General features: G+C 42.0%; 1 protein-coding gene across 12 annotated transcripts in view; it reads right to left on the reverse strand.

Moving 5' to 3' along the window:
• AGPAT4 (1-acylglycerol-3-phosphate O-acyltransferase 4) overlaps window positions 1-20,045 on the reverse strand; it is a 1,398,816-nt gene that overhangs the window by 339,971 nt on the left and 1,038,800 nt on the right. For 11 of the 12 annotated variants that reach the window (XR_003793727.1, XR_003793728.1, XM_029224043.1 and 8 more), the window contains one exon: window positions 16,161-16,222. The exons of the other annotated variant lie outside the window; for it this stretch is intronic. Coding sequence is in view for 9 of the 11 variants with exons in the window: in XM_029224043.1 (XP_029079876.1) it covers window positions 16,161-16,222 (62 nt within the window). In the remaining 2 variants the exon portion in view is untranslated. The remainder of the gene's footprint in view (window positions 1-16,160; window positions 16,223-20,045) is intronic. 12 annotated transcript variants of the gene reach the window in all.

Consider the following 20,045-nt stretch of genomic DNA (forward strand, 5'->3'; position numbering starts at 1 on the left):
ATCTGAAGGAGATTAGAAAAGCAAGCCATGTGCCACCTGGGGGAATGAGCTTTCCTGGCTGAATATGGAGCATTATAAAGGTCCAGAGGCTGCATGGGCTTGGTTTGTTTGAGGTACTGCTAAGAGGCCAGTGTGTCTGAGGTAAAGTGAATGGGCGTGTGTGTGTGTGTGGGGGGGTGGGTAATAGTAGATGAAGTCAGAGAGTTAATGGGGATCCAGGATGTATAGATCCCTGAAGGCCTTTGTAAGAACTCTGGCTGTTATTCTGAGAGATTTGGGAACCACCGGGGACTTTCAAGCTGTGGACGACACAATATGACTCATCTCTTAAAGACAGCCATCTGGCTGATATGTTCAGAATAGACTCGTGGGGACAAGGATGGAAGCAGGAAGCAGAGAAGCAGGTCAGAGGTTATTTCAGCAAGGTCCACGGAGAGATGGTGGTGGCTTGAATCAGGAAAGCAGTGACTGAGGTAGGGATGGAGCAGTGGTTGAGCTCTGGATATATTTTGAAGGTAGAAATGGAAAATTTTTTTAGGCAGGTTGGATACATGGTGTGAGAGGAAAGGAAATCAAGCAGGAAGTAATGTTTTTCGCTGAGAAGACAGAGGGCAGGAGAGACTATTACTGAGATGGGGAGACTTGGAAGAAGAAAGGTGTGAGTCTGTGTGTTTAGGGAGTTGAGAAAAGGAATCATTATTTCTATTGTGCTCATATTCATTTTGAAAACCTCCTACACAACTAAGTCAAAATGCTGAGTGGCTAGTTGAATGTATGGCTTTGGAATTTAGGAGAAAGTTGCGGGTTGTGGACACCGATTTTGAAGTCATAGGTGCACGTAGAGCTGGAAAGGAAAGGGTTAGCATCAGGCCTACTCTCCATTTTCTCATATTTCTGACCCAAGCAAAAAAAGAAAGATGCGTTAGTCAAATCCCCTTGTAAATATGCTAATGGTACTTATATACAATGGCATTTACTAGAAAAGAGTTCTTATCTATGGAATGCATTCAGCAGGAAACACTTGGTCTAAGTTTGCTTACAGTAAACTAGAATATATGAATTTATGAGGTAAGGCTCTCTGAAAATGTCATAAGCTGTGCAATTATTAAGGGATAATGAAGACATTTTATCAAGTGAAGAATGATGAGACAGTTTATATAACTGAGAGATTTCATGTTAGTGATCATTCCATGAACTTCCCAGAGACCTCATGTATTGACTCTTGCCTAGAGTACATCCCAATATGCTGAGAAAGGACATGCATAGCTGTGTTAAATGAGGTGGGGTTTCCCTGTATTTTGTCTGTGTCTCATCATTACCAGCATCCTGGAAGTTATTAGTAAAGATTGACACTGGGTTACATCTACGATTTTTTTTTTTTTTTTTTTTTTTTTTGCGGTATGCGGGCCTCTCACTGTTGTGGCCTCCCCCGCCGCGGAGCACAGGCTCCGGACGCGCAGGCTCAGCGGCCATGGCTCACGGGCCCAGCCGCTCCGCGGCATGTGGGATCTTCCCGGACCGGGGCACGAACCAGCGTCTCCTGCATCAGCAGGCGGACTCTCAAACACTGCGCCACCAGGGAAGCCCACATCTACGCTTCTTGCAAGTCTGATTTGACAATACGACCCTGTGTTATCTCAACAGCCATGAGACTGGATGAGATTACCCAACCTTTGTGGGGATGCTGAGAAGGAGCCAGTAAAGGAGACTGAGAAGAAGCAGCCTATTAGGCAGGTGGAAAAACGAGAAGAATGTAGGTGTCCTGGAAGGCAGGGGAACACAGTATTTCAAGGAGGGTGTATGTGTCATGATAAATTGTGTCAAAGGCTGCAGACAAGACAATTACTGAACACTGGCTGTTGTTAGAAATGGAGATGCCATTGCGATCTCAACAGGGGCCATTTCAATGGAGTCATGGAGCCAGAGGCCTTATGGGAGTGGGGTCAAGAGAGAACTGGAGGAGACAAATTCCAGGAGGTGAGCGTGGATACTTTTTTCTAGGAGTTTGACTGAAAGGGGCTGTGGGACTGTAAAGGGATTTTTGAAAATGGAGAAATAACAGGATGTTAGTGGGCTGAAGGGAGTGAGTGAGAAGAGGACGGTAACTGATGACGCCGTGGGTAGGTGAGGGACTGGGATCTACAGGGTGAGTAGAGGGTGAGGCCTTAGGACGAGGGCAGAGTGCTGCGGCCCACGTGCGGACAAAGGAGGTTTGGGGAATTTGAGATGAGCAGAAAAGGCATGAATGATAAAGGGGAGGGAATGTTTGGAGTCAGGATTATTGCTGGGCAGCACTAAGAGCCCATTTGAACAGCGATTATGAATTTAGAGGAAGCTGGTCAGTAGAGTTGCCTGCTCTTCTGCACCAGCACTCAGCAGCACGTGCAGAGCAGACAGGGAGTTGGCTTTAAGCCAGGTGGGGTTTGGTCAGACTTGCATGAAGAAGCAAGCCATTCCTCCATTCCCACCCCCGTGTGGCTTTGGCACATAGCATCCCCTCATATCACTGTGAATGATTCCAATAAATATTTATTGAACCCCTCTGCTCAGCTCTGTACCACTGGACTGTTTAACCTTCTGTTTCGTCCTATCCAAAATGGGTACAAAGTTTCAGTTTTGCAAGATGGATACATTCTTGGGATCTCAGGTACAGCCTGGGGAACACAGCTAATAATTCTACATTGTAGACTTAAATTTGCTAAGAGGGTAGGTATTTCAGAACTACAGAGTTTTACTTAATATTTTCTGTTTTACATCTCTGTTGCCCTTTTTCTACACTGGTTCTCAAGAACGCACAGAATAATAGAATAATAATGTTCCATAATAGCTCACTTGCTTTAGCTCACATTGTACACACCATGATTTTACAATAACAATATTATCACCATGAATGTGATTACTAAAAACTTCAAATATATTTTCATGTGCTCTACCCATTCTCCTGCCAAATTTTTCCAATAATACTGTATCTAAATTGTTGAGACATAGGGCCATTTCATACTATGCTTTCTTTCTCCTAATTCTCATGTAATCTTAATGCCACACACACACACACACACACACACACACACACACACACTCTTAATACTCATCACCAATCCTTATGTTAATGTCTGATCAGCAATTTTGGTTGTTTGAAGCTTGTTCTCTAGTATAAATTCCTCAGGAAGATCTCATTGGAAAAATGTTCACTGAATTCTTGCTCAGTGACAGTTTATTTGGGGCCTTGATTCTTGAAAATGAGTTTGGCTGGATATAAAGTCCTGGGTTCATATTTTTTCCCCCTCAGGTATCTTAAATGTCTTACTCTATGTTCTGATATAAAGTGTTATGGGCAAAGCTTATGACAATCTGATTTTATTTTTTTCCTTTATAAGTGAATTGATCTTTTTGCTCAGATGCCCAAAGGATTTCTTTTTCTTTAGAATCTAGTAATTTTATTAGAATATGTCTTGGTGATGGTCATTTTCTGATCAATATTCATATGCATGCTATGTCAGGAAAGTTGTACTGAATTTAATATTTTAGTATTTGCTCCATTCTCTTGCTTTGATGTTTTTCTTGTGGGCTTTCTAGTGTACATATATTGGATTTTCTTTACCTAATTTCTAAATCGGTCAACTTCTCTTGACTGAGTTAGAAGTTGGGTAAAGTTAGTTTATCTTACTTTATTTTCATTTTTTAGAATTTTCTTTCTTTTCACTGTCTATTTCTTTTAAGACTATGTCCGTTGTTACTTATTTGTACTTGTGAAATTTCTTAATAACTTAGTTCCCTTTGGAATAGTTATTTTAGTTTTCACCCAACTGGTGGGCATGACCGGCTGATACACTCTCACTGTCTCTCAGGACAATATTCTGCTCTTCACTCTGCATCTCCTCTTAAAAACTTTGTGTGGCATTTGACTTTGTTTCTTTTCTGTTGGGATTTTACTTTGTTCCTTTCTGTCGCTCACCTTTACATGAAATTAGTTCTGAAATTTTAGGAGGAAGAAGGATTCAGAATAGCTCTTAATGGCTCTACAGTTTCCTATTTGGTTTTTTGGGCAGTGTTAAAAAATATGAGGGCTCAATTTCTGTGATCTCCCAACTCTGTTACCCCATTTTCAACTGGATGCTCTCTTTCCCTTTACTCAGTGAGGGGCTTTGTTCTGACAGAGGTCTTTGACTGGTTACTGGTTTTGTGAGTCATGGGACCTACATGCTCCAGCCCCTCAGGCCTTCCTGTAGACCCTCTGCACTCCCCGCTTTCCTTCATGTATTTGTATTCCTGAATTCAGCACACTATCTTGTCCATAGTTGGTACACAATAGTTGTAGAATGAATTAATAAAATTTAACTCCATTCTTAAAGAATTCTAATAAAATAATCAATGACAATGGGAATTAATAACAGAGTGGTATAGGATGATTTTTACCTACATAAATTATTTTCTAGTTTAAATAAATTGATGTTAAGTCATTAGCTATTTACTGATTTGATGACAGATCACCTATCTATTTAATTTAGTTAAGCAATTTTATTCCTACGATAATATTTTTTCTAGGAAGAAGTTAACCTATTAACCTTTGGACAAAGTGCACTAAACTCTATAGAAATTCTTGCTGACTACATGTGTTACAGTCTCAAATTCTGACAGAACGTGTAAACTATGTTCCTCTTTCCATTCATTAACTAAGGAATTTATAAGAAATAACTTTATTATATTCAATCTATATTACAATTCCTTTTCTAAAGGAAGACAAATATTTTAGCTTACATGTCTGGTAATTTCTGATTAAAAAGTACACACAACATCTGAATCAAAACCTACAATTACTGAATGCATTTCTTTTTTTTAACATTGTGAAATGTATAAGAAAAACATTTGACCTGGACCAATAATGTTCTAGTATTCACAGAAAGTTTAATACCCTAAGGAAACAATTTAGACATGTAATTACATTATATGTTATTAGCAGGGATCCTTATGTAGTTTTCTTTAAGATAAGACCCACAGTTTCATAGATTCCTTTCAACCACTTACTGGCACAAAGTTGAGAGTGCACTGGAAGAAACACACTATATACTTATTGGAGAGTTGTGACAAGTTAGCATGAAGTACAGCAGAATGTCTGTACTCATCTGAGTGTAAAATACACACAATAGTGGTAAAGTGATAAATGGACTGCAAATGGTGGAAAGGAACGACGACTGATCCTTTGATAGTACTTCTGTTATTTCCTAGGGCTTTTTTACTTATCACTGTTGAATAGCATTTATAAATAGAAGTAACTTGGAGGAATGTGATTAATTTATAACGTGAACTAGGTCTGTATGGAGTCCATTCTCAGGTGAGCTCAAAAGCAGCAAATTCTCTAAAAATCACTTAGGCATTGTTTGTCTTTGGAATCACAGTGAGTGTCTATGTGTGTGCTTGTGTACGTGTAGATAGGTATATTAATACTTACTTGCCAACTTACGCTGTTTAAGCTGTTAATAAAACTAGTTTGCAAATTTCTAGATATACTTCCATAAAGTGGATACTCCACAGACAGATAACTAAGAGAATTTAGAGATGACAGGGTATTTGCAAACATTTTTAAAAATAAATGTTAATATTAACAATGCATACTGTTCTGCACCTAAGAAAAAAATAAGAAGTTCCTCCTACATTTTGTCAGATTATAGTGAAAATACATTGTTAGATGACTTATCTAGGTAAAATCTCAACTCATTGGTATGGTTTATATTTTATTTATTTGGGGAATAAATTATTCAGTTTTTATGTGTATGCTTATGGATTCTCTTAAGAACAGGAAATATTCATTTTAAAGTATAAAATTCACAGAAGATTCAATAAACTCATATTTTAAGAATCTAAAAATGAGTCAGGGGAGAGCATAAGCAAACAGAGGTTGCACTTTGGTGGTCTGTTGCTAGTTGGAGGAGTTGGGTTGGGTAGAATAATGTTCTATAATGAAGCCAGGGTCGCAGGTCCCAGGTCCCATGGAGGCCAGTTAGCTTCCCCTTCCTTGCTGGCCACTGTCTCTATGCTAAGTGCAAGTGGTGACCCGCGGGGTCAGGCTGGGGAGGAACTGGGCCCAAATACGCCACACTGCTGGAAAACCACTCAAAAGGCCTGTCCTATGTAGGAGGGCACAAACAGCTCATCGTGATGTTTAATTCGCATGCTTTCCTAAGAAAAGACAGCAAGAAGGAAGCTAAATTTTAAAACTGCAACAAATGTGAAGCACAGGGATACTTAGGTAAAACTAAAATCTGGGAAAACAGGCAAATGTTCTGTCAAAATGAGGTGGAGCTTGTCAGCAATCCATGGCAGCCTTTCAAATCCTCTGAGCAGGGAAGGGGGCTGTTTGTGTTCTGCCATGGAATTTTCCAGAGTATCCTTTTGGGGGCACTCAGGTACAGCTACAAAAGCAACCCCTACACAGGCTGTTCTTGCTTTTCCCCCACTAAATTCTGGCTTCTGTGAGGTCTTAGCCACAAGCACCCAGGGATTCCCTCCCAGGACCTGTCTCCTGCTCTCCCCCTGGAGGAGAGAAATCCCCATCAGAGATACCATTCACCGAATTACCACTCTGTGCCAAGGACTGTGCCCACACTTTACCTATGCATTTCACTCTCCGTCTATCCTAGAAGTGACAGGTGAGGTCACTGAGTCACAAAGACATTCAGTCCTTCACTGTGGTTCACACGGGCAGGGACTCAGTGCTGTGGCTCTAAAAGACCACCCTTTCCCCGATACCAAGCTGCCTCCACTTTCTTTTTTTCCCTTTTATTAACAAAAAGTCAGCTCACTATTCCTTCATTATCATTTAGAAACTAATGAAAAATGGTTTATTACAGCACTTCTTCTTTGGCTAAACAAAGTCTAAAATAACTTTTTAGAGGAACATGAAATTATGATTAATCCATTTCCCAGTGCTAAGTAGAGAATACCCTATTTTCTATATGTATTAGAATTTTAAAAAACGCTCCTTAAATTCTCAGTAATCTTAGTTTTCTTCATGTGCAAGCAGTTAGCCCCGGGGAGTTGGTGACAGCCCCTGTGGAGGTGCCTGTCACATTGCGGTTTGTATTCTCAGTTTTGTTGCTAATAATGTACTTTTCATCCCTGGACATCTGTCATTGACTGATGAAGTAAACTGGCTAGAGAAAGGGCTGGACCTTTTTCATCGCCTAGAAAACAACATCATTAGGATGGCTGAAATTAAATGCCAGGAGAAAACAGATCAAACAACACCTGAAAAATAATTAGAGCAACAGACTGTATCCTGGATTGCAATTTACAAGGTTTTTCTTTTTCAGATGTTTCAGACGACATGATGCCAAAAAATATCTCAACTTCTAGTAGCCGTGGAATCTTCCGGAAAGGAGGTCAAAACCGATTGACTTGTTTGTCCCTTCTCCATGCTGTGGGCCATGCAGTGCCCCACAGGAAGGGTGAGGCTGTGAAAGCAGATACTTGCAAACCGTTTTCCTTGAAGGAGTTTCTACTGAGGGCGTGACTTCAGAGACTTCTGGGAGCTTTGCAAACGGGTCTGCTAAGCACACCTCCTGACGGGGCCCTCGGCAGAGGGCAAGGCTGTCTGTGGGCACAAATTATTTTACCCTTTACTATAGTCCCTGAGAAGTGGTTGTGAGCAGTGCTGTTAAGTCTCCAAATCCAAGAGACTCACCCTCAGAGAAATGGAACTTCCCTGAGAGGGTGTGGTTTTGCCACCTGCACCCCCCTCCTCCCTGTCTCTTCCCGGCCTTTGCTTCTCTAACACGGGATGCTCACATCTCTCCCTTCTGGTCATCCTCCAGTCTGGAGGCAACTATACTGGTTTCAAGGTGATTATGAGGCCAATGGAAAGGGAAGAGTGACATATCATCGTCTGGAAGTTTTGTGTAAGGCTTCAATTTGAGGCAATGAAATGGGTTATTTCCACTGCACATTTAATGAATTGATTTGAACTCTGATGACCCAAATAATTAAAAAAATGATCTTCTCGATTATATTACATGGATTTACATTTATAACTATCTTTCCTTGGTGTCAGCAAGCCTATGACACCAAAGAAACGTTCTGAAGTGAAGGCCAAGTAAGTTGCCTTAATGCCCAAGAGACACACTTGAGATGATAAGGGACAGGTGAGACGGCAACAGCCAGGTGAGGTGACAACAGCCAGGTGGCCTGGTTGTGTACCTACTTCCCTCAAAGGTCATCAGAATTCATTCCATCATGCCTCACATCATTATTGACTTCTGAGACTTAGGCATCCCCTACTATTCTCATTCCCATAAAGGTCTCGATATTCTCCAATAGGAGCCTCCCTTCTCCCCTAAGCCCTTTCTCTTTGTCCCCTGGAATTCCTGCTCCACAATGAACAAGCTCTCCCGTATAATCAGGCTATTCAAAGGTTTCTCTCTCCTACCCGATTTAACTGAAACTGGTCCATCTCCTTGCAACCCTCTAAAGTGAAGGCTGCTTTTTGTTTCAGGTGTACACACCTGAAGGCCAGAGTTGGAGCTGGTTGTCTCCTGGCCCCTCACTGATGTTCCTAAACCCTTGCTCCCCTCTCTCCGCAAAACCCCACCCCACTGCTCCTCTGAAACTTATGCCATCTGGCTATGTACCCCGTCCTCTCCCCACTGCCACCACCTGCAATGGACATAGGTGGATAAGCCCCTCATTCTCGGGACTTTAGCTCCTAGTTCATGATTTTCATCTCTGCCCCTATTCTTCTCATCAGCCTAGGGATTGAACTGTCCCTCCATCAACCTCTTCTTTAAGTTCCTTTACCTTCTCATCTCTAGGGACCTTTTCAAAACAATTCTTCTACTGTTACAATTCATTCCTGGGCCTTGTCATCATGAGAAACTGTACCACCTCTGAAATCCAAACTCCAAATATGTCTCTTTCCAACCATCATCTCCTGTCCTTTCCTGGTGCTCTTACTGAAGTATGGACATGGCTTAAATTCTTCAACTTCACTGAGAATTCTCATGAACTGACCTAATACCTTCTCCCTGGCCACTGCTTGCTTTCTCTTAAATTACTCATCACAGACTTCAAATGAGCATTTACAACTTCTTCATGATTGTATTATGTTTCTCTAGTAGCATGTTTTCTCTTCTTTATTCCCATACTGCTCATATCCCACCACTTTCCTCTCTGGACATCTTACTTCATACTTCACTAAGAAGACAGAAGTCACGAATGAGGTATTCATTTATTGGGCAAATATTTACTAAGCATCTTTTTAAAAATTTTTTATTTTATTATTATTTTTTTATACAGCAGGTTCTTATTAGTCATCTATTTTATACATATTAGTGTATACATGTCAATCCCAATCTCCCAGTTCATCCCACCCCCACCCCGCTTCCCCCCTAGTGTCCATACGTTTGTTCTCTACATCTGTGTCTCTATTTCTGCTTTGCAAACCAGTTCATCTGTACCATTTTTCTAGATTCCACATATATGTGTTAATATATGATATTTGTTTTTCTCTTTCTGACTTACTTCACTCTGTATGACAGTCTCTAGGTCCATCCATGTCTCTACAAATGACCCAATTTCATTCCTTTTTATGGCTGAGTAATATTCCATTACATACATGTACCACATCTTCTTTATCCATTCATCTGTTGATGGGCATTTAGGTTGCTTCCATGACCTGGCTATTGTAAATAGTGCTGCAATGACCAATGGGGTGCATGTGTCTTTTTGAATTATGGTTTTATCAGGGTATATGCCCAGTAGTGGGACTGCTGGGTCATATGGTAGTTCTATTTTTAGCTTTTTAAGGAACCTCCATGCTGTTCTCCATACTGGCTGTATCAATTTACATTCCCACCAACAGACTAAGCATTTTCTATGTGTCAAGCAATCTATATGGAGAAGATGCAGCAGTGAAAAATATGTCTGCCTTAATGGAGCCATTAGACGCCAACTTTCCACTCCACATCACTACACCTGCCAACATACCTGCACCCACACTCACCTGTTCCTTTCTGTCTTCTTACAACAAAGAAAGTGGCTTTATCCCTGTTAAGGGTCAATTACTCCCTCTGTGCTGTGGATCCAAAACAAACCCTTCTCACCTTCTAAAGTACTTGCCTTCTTTAGCTAGCTCATCTATTTCTTGAATCATCAAATAATCCATCTCTACTGGATCATTTCAATGAACACAAAACAAGTTCTAGCCTCCTCAGTCTGTAAAGCACCCTCCTGCTACTGCTGCATTTCCTTTTTCCTTTTCATAACAAAACTTCTAGAAGAAATTGACTCTGCTTCTGCTGACTCTTCATCCCATAAAAATCTGCCTCTTGCCTCCAACTCTCCACCAAAACTGCTCGTTACGGCCACCCATGACTTCCATGTTGCCGTATGCAAAGGACAATTGGCCGACCTCATCTTATTCAGCTTTTCATTAGCATTCACGTAAACAGCCACTTCTTCCTCTGGGAAACACCTCCTTTCTTGGCTCCATCATGACACATCGCTGGATTTTCTACTCCTTTAACTTGAGGCTCCTTCTTGGTCTCCTTTGCTGGCTGCCACTCTTTTACTAAGTTTCCAAATGCTGGCGCTCCTTAGGGTTCATCCATGGTCTCTCCTCTCTTACCTACTTTTCGCAAACGCCATGGATTTAAAATACCACCTACCTGCCAGCAACTCCAAATTTATCTATCTCTGACCCCTGACCTCCCTCTCCTCTGAGCTCCAGCTCACACATCCAAATCCCTACTTGACTCCTTCTCAATGCTTCAGTCATATCAAAGATACTCAGAATTGAACCCTGATTCCAAGCTTTCATCTTCACCTTCCTACAATCAAACCCATCTCAGTTAATAGAGCTGTAGGATTCCTTCATTTCCCTGACTCATAGCTAATCAATCACCACGACCTTTAATTCTACCTCTGAATAGTCACTTCTTTCTGTTTCCTCTGCCAATCATTTTCATCCAGACCGTGTCCATATTGCAACAAGACTGACATTCTTAGAATGTAATTTGGATAATGCCAGCCCCCTGCTTCAACTCTTAAGGATTCCCCATTGAATTTAGAATGAAATCCGAACTCTTGACCATGGCCCACGTGGTGTAGGTGGTTTTTATCGTTCATCACGGTCTCTCTTGCTCATTGTTTTCCAGACACATTAATTTTATTTAGTGGCTTGAACCAAGCAAGCTCTTCACCTCCTCTGGGGCTACGGAACATGTGCTTTACTCTGCTTGGAAGGCTCTTCTCCCCTAAGCCCCGTGACCGTAGCTCACTCCATGGTGGGTGTCCTGTCAACTTTCATGTTTCAGAGGTCCTGACTCCTTATCCAAAATAGGTTACATCTTAGCATTTATCATGATTTGTACCTGTGACTTCCTTGTTTAACGTTTTACCCAACCCTAGCACAATAACAGTACAAAAGGTATTCAGAAATGTTTGTTGAATAAATGAAGGTTATTTCCTTAAAATTCTGGTGATTAAACCCAAAGAGGAGGAAGCTGGTAAAAGTGGAAGTACGTCTGAAATGCAGTTTTTCTGAAGACTCTCCAAATCCTGGGGACTTAACAGATATCATACCTGTTTTCTTTAGGGATCACCGAGAAATTTAGAGTAGCTTTACTTACCTGCAGTGTGATAATATTTTTGCCAAGTAGTTTGGCCTTGGTGGGTGTGGGTGAGGGGGATGAAAGGTGCTTTATGAATGTGAATCGTAAACACAAATCAGCAACAGGGCCCAGAGCTAAAGTAAATGTAATATGTTACATTCCAAGGAGTTTTAACTGCATTTTTATTTTAGGAAGGTAATGATTTATAGAGTTTATAACGATTTATTTTTAATCCAGATCTCAAAAAGCAAGTGCCTATTCAAGGTCAATGAAAACAGAAAGGAATCACAGACAAAGAAATTAGATACTGGTCAGCATCTCTACCATCCAGTAATGAATTCAGTAATTAACCAGTATCTGTACAGGTTTTATCAACTCACTGTTAAGTGAATGTTACACTGATTTTACTTTATTTTATTATTTTTCTTTTCCATTATAGTTTATTACAGGGTATTGAATACAGTTTCCTGTTACACTGATTCTAGTGTCTACTTCTATTGCTACTAGTTCAGTCTATTGATAGAGTGTGAACAGTATTTAAAACAGAAACATTTTAGTGTAGTACTTAATATTTGCAACTTACTTTGCAATCTTATTTATTTACAGAGGTTCTAAGAGATGACCTAGCATTACTCTTCCTTTTTGGCAAACCGAAAAGCCAAGTTAGAGACTACAATGATTTGTCCGAGGGAACTTGTAACACACAATAAAAAATTTTGTTTCAAGTAATCTAAGTTGCCTCAAGCATCCAGAGACAGCCTGAGAGTTTCAGCAGCTCCGGCTAAGGGCTGCCCACCCCCACTGGCAGGAGCGGTGGGGCTGGAACTTTCTGCTCCCTCTCCGGACTTCGTGCCACCATCTGCCCTGAGGCCACTACGTTTTGTCATGTTTCATCAGCACGGAAATATCCCTAGCTGATGTGACCTGTTTGTATCCATCACCAAGAGATCCTTGGCTCCCTTGTCACCCCTCCGGTCTGACCCTCAGTCCTACACACAGCTCTGTCCATCCCTTTTCCCCACCCTGTCCTTCAGCTGCCCCAACGCCTGCCTCTGAGCTTGGGGACTCGGAGTCAGTCAGCAGCAAGTGCCCTGTAACTTACACTCTCAGTGTTTTTCTCACATTCTTCCCTCACTGACCTTGATTCACACCTCAGGACACTGCTTCCCCTGCAGCCCCTCAAATGTTTTCTCCACTGCACCCTCTGCACCACCGAGCATTGACCTGCAACACCCCAAGTAGAACAGTTTTCCTTTCTCCTTCTAAAACTCTCCAGCTGGGATTTTCAAACCGCTCTTTGTGCTCTATTTCTCCTTTGCAGTCAGCTACTGATGCCCACCTCCCTCAGTCTCTCTCTCCCTTCCCTGTCCTGTTTCTAGAAGCCTCAGTTTTTGACTCACCAGAACTCTCTCCAAGTCCGCTCTGGTGACAGTTCTGGAGGATCTCAGTGTCCACATGGGCCATACTTCCAACACCCTGGCTTTTTAAGTCCATGCCCTCAACTTCTGCAGTCATCTCGTCGGCTACCTTAACTCAGCCAGCAACATTCCTGGCCCTCCCCTGACCCTGTCACTTCCAGTCACTGCATCACCTCCACAATCTCAATGTCAAGTATTCCATTCTTCAGCCAACACCTACTTTTCCAGCTAAACCCTTCTAAAACCCAAACTCCAAAGACTCCTTGAACCCACTGGGACCTGTAGCCGGTGGGTCCTCCCACCTCTTCCCCATCCCTTTCTCCCCTCATCCCTCTTCTCTGCTTACCCAGCTGAAATCTCAGGCTCAGTCATTATACTCACTCCCTTAGGTCTGCGCAGCAAAGAGCTCCTTTGCCTCTCTCTTGTTTTTGTTTTACTCATGTGGCTGGTTAAACTTGACCCTCTCCCTTTGCTGCATCTGTGCCTACACAGTTCAGTGTGACAGAAAAACAGTCAGGCTGATTGATCTCGCTCCAAATTCATTCGTTTCTTAAACTTATTCACTCCCTAGCCTCCTAAATGACACTTTCATCATCCTTTCCTATCTCTATAAAAGTCTTCCCCCATCTCCCCTCTCAACTGATGACTTTGCTTCCTATATCACCAAGAAAAGAGACACAGCAGCAAAAATCTTCCTACATATTCTGCTTTTCCCACTGCTACGAGGTTGAGCTGTCTCCACTCTCGTCTCTGGCCAAAACTTAACTCTGCTAGTTGTCGAATCAAGGACATTGCTCCTGAAATTCTCCCCTCTCCTCTGCATCATCGATCTCCCTGTTCCTCTGCAGAATCATTCCCATCAGCACATAAACATGGCATTTTTTTTCTATAAAAATGAAAAATTTCTTGATGCCACATTCCCTACCCGCAGCTACCTCATTTCTTTGTTTTCATTTAGCTAAATTCATAAAAAAAAAAAAAAAAGGTATCTAGATTTTCTCTCTCCCATTCTTCTCCCCTCTCCATTGAACCCAATCTAGGCAGACTTTCACCCTCACCAGTCCACTGGTCAAGGTCACAATGGCCTCCAAGTTTCAAATTCCAGGGCTCACTTCCCATCTGCATTCTGCTTGATCAGGACACGCTTTGTTCCTTTGGCTCCCACTTCACATGCTCCTGGATTTCTTCCCACTTTATTCCAACCACAACTTATATTTTATAATATTTTTTACATAAAATAAGCATTACATATGGTTGCTTCAAAGCTTCTGTACTCACTTTACTCTCTACCTGGGAACCTCTTCCCAGATGTCACCATGGTGCTTCTCTTCGCACCTTTGAGGTCCTCATGCACCTAGCACCTGCCTCAGTGAGACCTTTCCTGACCACCCTGTATAAAATCTCAGCTCCCCCAACCACCAGTACTCATTATCCTTCTTTTTGGTTTTACTTTTCTCCATGGCAGTGATAACCATCTAGCATATTATATACTGAACATGTTTGTGTGCATGTAACATAATAGCCTTCCTCAACTAGAATGGGAGCCTGAGAGGGCTTTCTTTTTCACTCCTCTGTCCCTGTAAACAAGAATGGCATACAGCACATGAGCAGGTGCACAGTTAAGTATTCATCGAATGAAAAGAAAGAAGGAAGGAAGGAAATGTGGTTTTTCAGGAAATAAAAATCAATACTGCTGTGATGCACCAAGTGGCCATGTAGCACAACTGATCAGAGTAATATTGATTTTGATTATGGCTTGATTAAATGTCTAAGAAAATGCAAAGTGGCTTGAATTTTATGCAACTCTAAGGAGATGATTATAGTTGGCATTTTTCCTTACTCATCACCCAATGACTCTAAAACAAACATGGAAACAATTTGCAAATATTGGTACAAGTTAGAAGAGAAGCTTCCATTACCTGAGCAGAAATCTCAGGGTAACAATCAATGATTCTTGCTATAAGAAATCTCTCAGGCTTTCACAGGAAAAGAGCTGTGAGATACAGGTGTTTTCATAAATAGGTATGTTTGGGGTCTGTTAGCAGCTCTTACCTGCAATGGAGGATAACTGATTTTGCTTGTATTTGAATAAACGTCCGTGCTCTCTATTCTGGAAATTTACAGTATGAAAACATGGATGAGGCACACTGTAACCTGCTAATTCAAGGAGTTGGAAATGATTCCAGCCTTTCATCCTCCCCTAATTAATCCCCCTTTTGAAATCTCATATTGGAAATGGGCAGTCCAACTTTGCGACATACACATACCAAACGAAAACACACAAACCAAAAATCTGTTGACAAAACTGAGCGGCCACATCTCCATTTGCATGTTCTCTGGTCAGAGTGGGCAAAGACCACCTTTGCGAGTAAAAATCAATACGAGAGTATATAATAGGTCAACTAGCATGCTGTAAACTATATGGCATGAGTATTTCAAGGAGAGCTTGACATCAGATTTAACAAAATAATAATATGGAGCCTGTAATTCCATAGAGGATTAGGAGGTCTATTTTTAAGTGGTCAAGTGTGTGTGTGTGTGTGTGCGTGTGTGTGTGTGTGTGTGTTTATACATATACATCTAGGTAATATTTAGCACTCTGAATTATTAACTTAACACATCTACTTAGAACCTGACATGTTTCACTGAGCACAACGCAACATTTAAATAATCAACTTTAAATGGGCCAGCTTTTGTATATAAGTCACATGTTCACATCCACAGACAAAGCGGCTGAACTGCAATACAGGTAACACACAAAATATAAAATTCTGGTGAAAAGAGTTTGTACATCCACCTACAGACATCAAATCAGGGCTGTCTGTGATGCTCGATCTCTTAGGCATAATTCATCTCGGCACTTATTTGCTTATCTGCCACTACGTTGTACCTGCTTACTGCCGTGTCCCGAGATGTAATGCTCTGGCAGGTAGCAGATGTACCAATTAATAACCTGTCAGGCCTGATGGATAGAAGAGGGAAAGAGTGTTCCCACACATAGCTCCTGCACGGCTCCCTTTCCCGTTTCAGGCGCTGAGGGTCAGGAGACACCCCTTGCCTCCCCGGAGAGAGCCTAAACGGCCTCATTACCGTCTATCTTCCACAACACTCTGGCATAGCTTTTGAGAGGCTGACTCACCTGCTCTTCTCCAAGGATCCTGAAGTGATGGAGCTCTTTAATCAAGGAGTTGGGGCAGCCAGCTGTTGGGAAGAGAGTTAATCACCAACGTGTTATTCCCATTCTGTGCAGTACTATGCTCTTACTGCAGTTATGACTACCAGTGACCAGTGTCGCTTTGGGGGAGGACACAAATGCTTACCTGCAAAACAGTCTAACCAACCTCCAGACAGCAAACGCCCGAGGGCACTCTGCCTGCAGCCTGCCCCTCACTGTGGTTCTTTAGGAAGGAGCCACACGTGACCCTGGCCAGGCCTTTTCTCCCCTCCTGATTGTGACCTGGCCTTTGTGGGGCCTTAGGACACTGTGTCATTTCTGCCCAGCATGTCACTTATCCCTAATATAGAGCCAGGATTTCATGGGGCCAGAGATGGGGAGTTGGCACATGTAGGTTCATTTCACTTATTTATCACATCCTGTTTCCTCAGCCTCCCGGCTGGGCTTCTGCACATCGAGAGTGAAGGATGAAGATGGGGCATCTGGATGCCCCGTCTTCATGGGATTCGGCTATAGTTCAGAATCTTGCCTGGTTCTTCCAGGAGGATTTGTCAAGACCCTAAAGATGCTGCATTTCCGTTTGGAAAGTGTCTCTTACGGAAAAGACCTGGGAAGAGGGCCAGGGCAGCCTTGTGCCCATCGTCTGCTAGTTCTACCCAGACAGTGAGAGCCTATGCAAGCTTTCACATTTTCTTTTTTCAGTTGTAAAAAGAAATAAGTAAATAAATAAATCATACTCATACATATACATATACATATGTATACATAAGTATATACATCTGTCTATCTATTTATCTATATATCTATCTATGCCAGGGCATACTAGTTATCACTTAAAATGTGTTCCATCCCTGCCTTTTAAATAGAATTATTCCACAGTATTAATTTGCAGTCATTTATAATATAAACTCTGGAAACAGAATTGATATAAAAACCTGTTTCTTTGGGATCAAATCTATGAATGACAGAATCTGTTGACATTTCTATTAAGGAAAATGGGTTGTATGAAAATGTGCCAAAGCAACCGCTGAGGCTGAGGCATTTCTCCATATTGTGATGTAAGAACGTGGAAAGTACTGAGGACGTTTGCCTGGGGGAGGGTGGGCCGTGGAGGGAGGCGACTGTCTCCGCAGGGTGAAGGAGCTATCCTTTGCAAGAAGGATTAGATGTGTGCATTATTCTAGAAGGTAGAATTAAAATGAACAGGTAAAATTACAGCAGGAATACTTGGGTTCAATATGAATAAATTTCTAATTTAAAAATGGAATACATTGCCTTATAAGCCAGTAACTGGAGGCTTCCAGACAGAGGGTAAATGACTACTTATGCAGAATATTTTAGAGATGAATTTGACTTGAGTTAGTTCCAACTCTGAAACTCTGTGGTCATATGAAACGCCGGAACGGAGATTTAGTCTTTGTTACTATATTCAATATATATTCGTCTTCGACATTATTGCATTTCATACCCTGAGAAAGTGGTCCGTAAATGTTCACTAAGGTAATACAAAAGATATTTTACAAATACGAACAAAATGTAAACAGGTGATGTCACCACCTGACAAGAGTCCAAGAAAATAAACGGAAATCCCAAGGTGAATATTTTGGTGGAAAATCTAGTAAATTAATTGCCACACGCATGTCCAATACTACAAAGAAGGAAAGCCAGATCCCGACCTTTGCAAGAGACACTGTTTTTCTCCCACTGGAGGCCACGAAGACTTGCAGACTGTGGTTCTTTTTGGGAAGTTGTTCATTTCAGAGTTGCTGTTCTGATCTAAACAATTAGTAAAGGTATATTCTGGATAATTTGATTGGCTGCCATTCAACCAAAAACTGCTGTGGAAATTCAGAGTCCTCTCAGTTCTTGAGTTTTAGATCTCCTTGGGAGCAAGGAGGCATATTTTAGTTTTATGCAACTAATAAGGAAAGGAACAGAGGCAGCGAGAATTCCAGGGTCAAATTCCCAACAAGCGAGGGTCCCGTGGTTTGGTGCCAAGTATATGAGGGGAGGAGTTGCACAGGAGGAGAGGCGGCAGAACTGAGGTTCCCCAAGCTCAGGGTCATAGGCAGGCTAAGATCAGACCACTCAGGGCCCTGTTTGTACCCCAAGCACTGACTTAGTTTCAGTAAGATGACAACATCTGCTATATTAAATTCACAGAGTTAACTTGAATACTTTTGGTTTTGTGCTTTCATTTATATTTAATTTATACATTTTCATTTGGGTCTTCTAGTTGTATAAGCATAAAAAGTTTCTTTCTAAATTTATATCTAGACATATTTAAGAAATATCATTAAAAAATAGTTTCATTCAAAACTTAGTTTTAGAGGATAATTTTTTTCCTTTACAAGTGGTCCTTAGCATTCTTCCCACTTGAGAAAAACTGATTTGACTTATTTTAATGCTAGGTAAAATAAAAAACAGAATTTAAAATTAGCCTATTTTCAGAATTTGTATTTTAACATTCTCCTAAGATATAACTACGAGGATTGATGTCAATGATAGCTCAAATATAAACATCTTTAACAGAAGACTAACTAATTACCTGAAACACCTGGTGGATGCAATAAACTATAAAAAACAAGGATAGAGATGGCATAGAGTTAGAAGGGAAGAGTTGTAAGGGGTCAAGCTATTTAAGACCAGGGAGGGGTATCCGTAACCATGCTCATCACAGGAACATCAGCATGGGAAATGGACAGATACAAAGCTAGTGTGAAATGGGTTTTAAAAATAAAACTAGAAATGCAAGACATGAACGTGGAATGCAGTAGCGCAGGGAGAGAGGGAAAAGTTCCTGGAGGTGGGAAGGAGGGCAGATGAAGACCGCGTGAGGACAGGGGTCAATGGTGTACTTTGAATTCTTCCAAATTCTTCACACAGGGTCCACACACACGACAATGGATCATCTTTTGAGGCCACTGCTGTCTACTTGGCCCACATCATGTCCTCGACAGTGTGCAGCCATCAGCTGCCCCGTCATTCAGTCTCTTCTCAAGATAACAGTTAAGGGGCTTCCCTGGTGGCGCAGTGGTTAAGAATCCCCTACGAATGCAGGGGACACGGGTTCGAGCCCTGGTCTGGGAAGATCCCACATGCCGCGGAGCAACTAAGCCCGTGAGCCACAACTACTGAGCCTGTGCGTCTGGAGCCTGTGCTCTGCAATGGGAGAGGCCGCGACAGTGAGAGGCCTGCGCACCGCGATGAAGAGTGGCCCCCACTCGCCACAACTGGAGGAAGCCCTCACACAGAAATGAAGACCCAACACAGCCAAAAATAAATATAAATAAATAAATAAATTTATAAAAAAGGTAACAGTTAAGAGGCTCCTGTTAAAATATGTACGTTGGATATCATGCCATCCGCCATGGGTTTTCCATCTCACCAAGAGTCAACTCCAAGGCCCTCATTGGCCTATGTAAGGTCCTCCACTGCCTGGCTCACTGTGTAGCCCCTGAGCCTTCTCTCTCCCTTGCTCATTGCACTTGAGCCCCGTTGACCTGCTCTTGGCTCTGACCACCCCAGGGAGGCTTCTGTCTCCAGGACTTTGCACTTGCTGCTCCCTCTGTCTGGAAAGCTCTCGACCCTGATATCTGCATGCAGCACTCCCTGCCTCCTTCAAGTCCCTGCTCAAATGTCACCTTCTCAGTGAGGGCTCGCAGGACCACCCTGGGTGAAACGGTAGCCTACCTATATCCCCCCAAATCCCCATCACTGTTGTATTTTCTCCATAGCTCTCATCATCTTCTAACCTACAGTTCCAATGTAACATTCACTTTGTTTTCTCTCTCCTGCTGCTGAAATGCAAAGGCGACAAGTGCAGGACCACTGCTGTTTTGTCACTGC

Source organism: Monodon monoceros, unplaced genomic scaffold, assembly GCF_005190385.1.
Source record: "Monodon monoceros isolate NGI ecotype Baffin Bay Population unplaced genomic scaffold, NGI_Narwhal_1 Super_Scaffold_15, whole genome shotgun sequence".
NCBI classification, from domain to species: Eukaryota; Metazoa; Chordata; class Mammalia; order Artiodactyla; family Monodontidae; genus Monodon; species Monodon monoceros.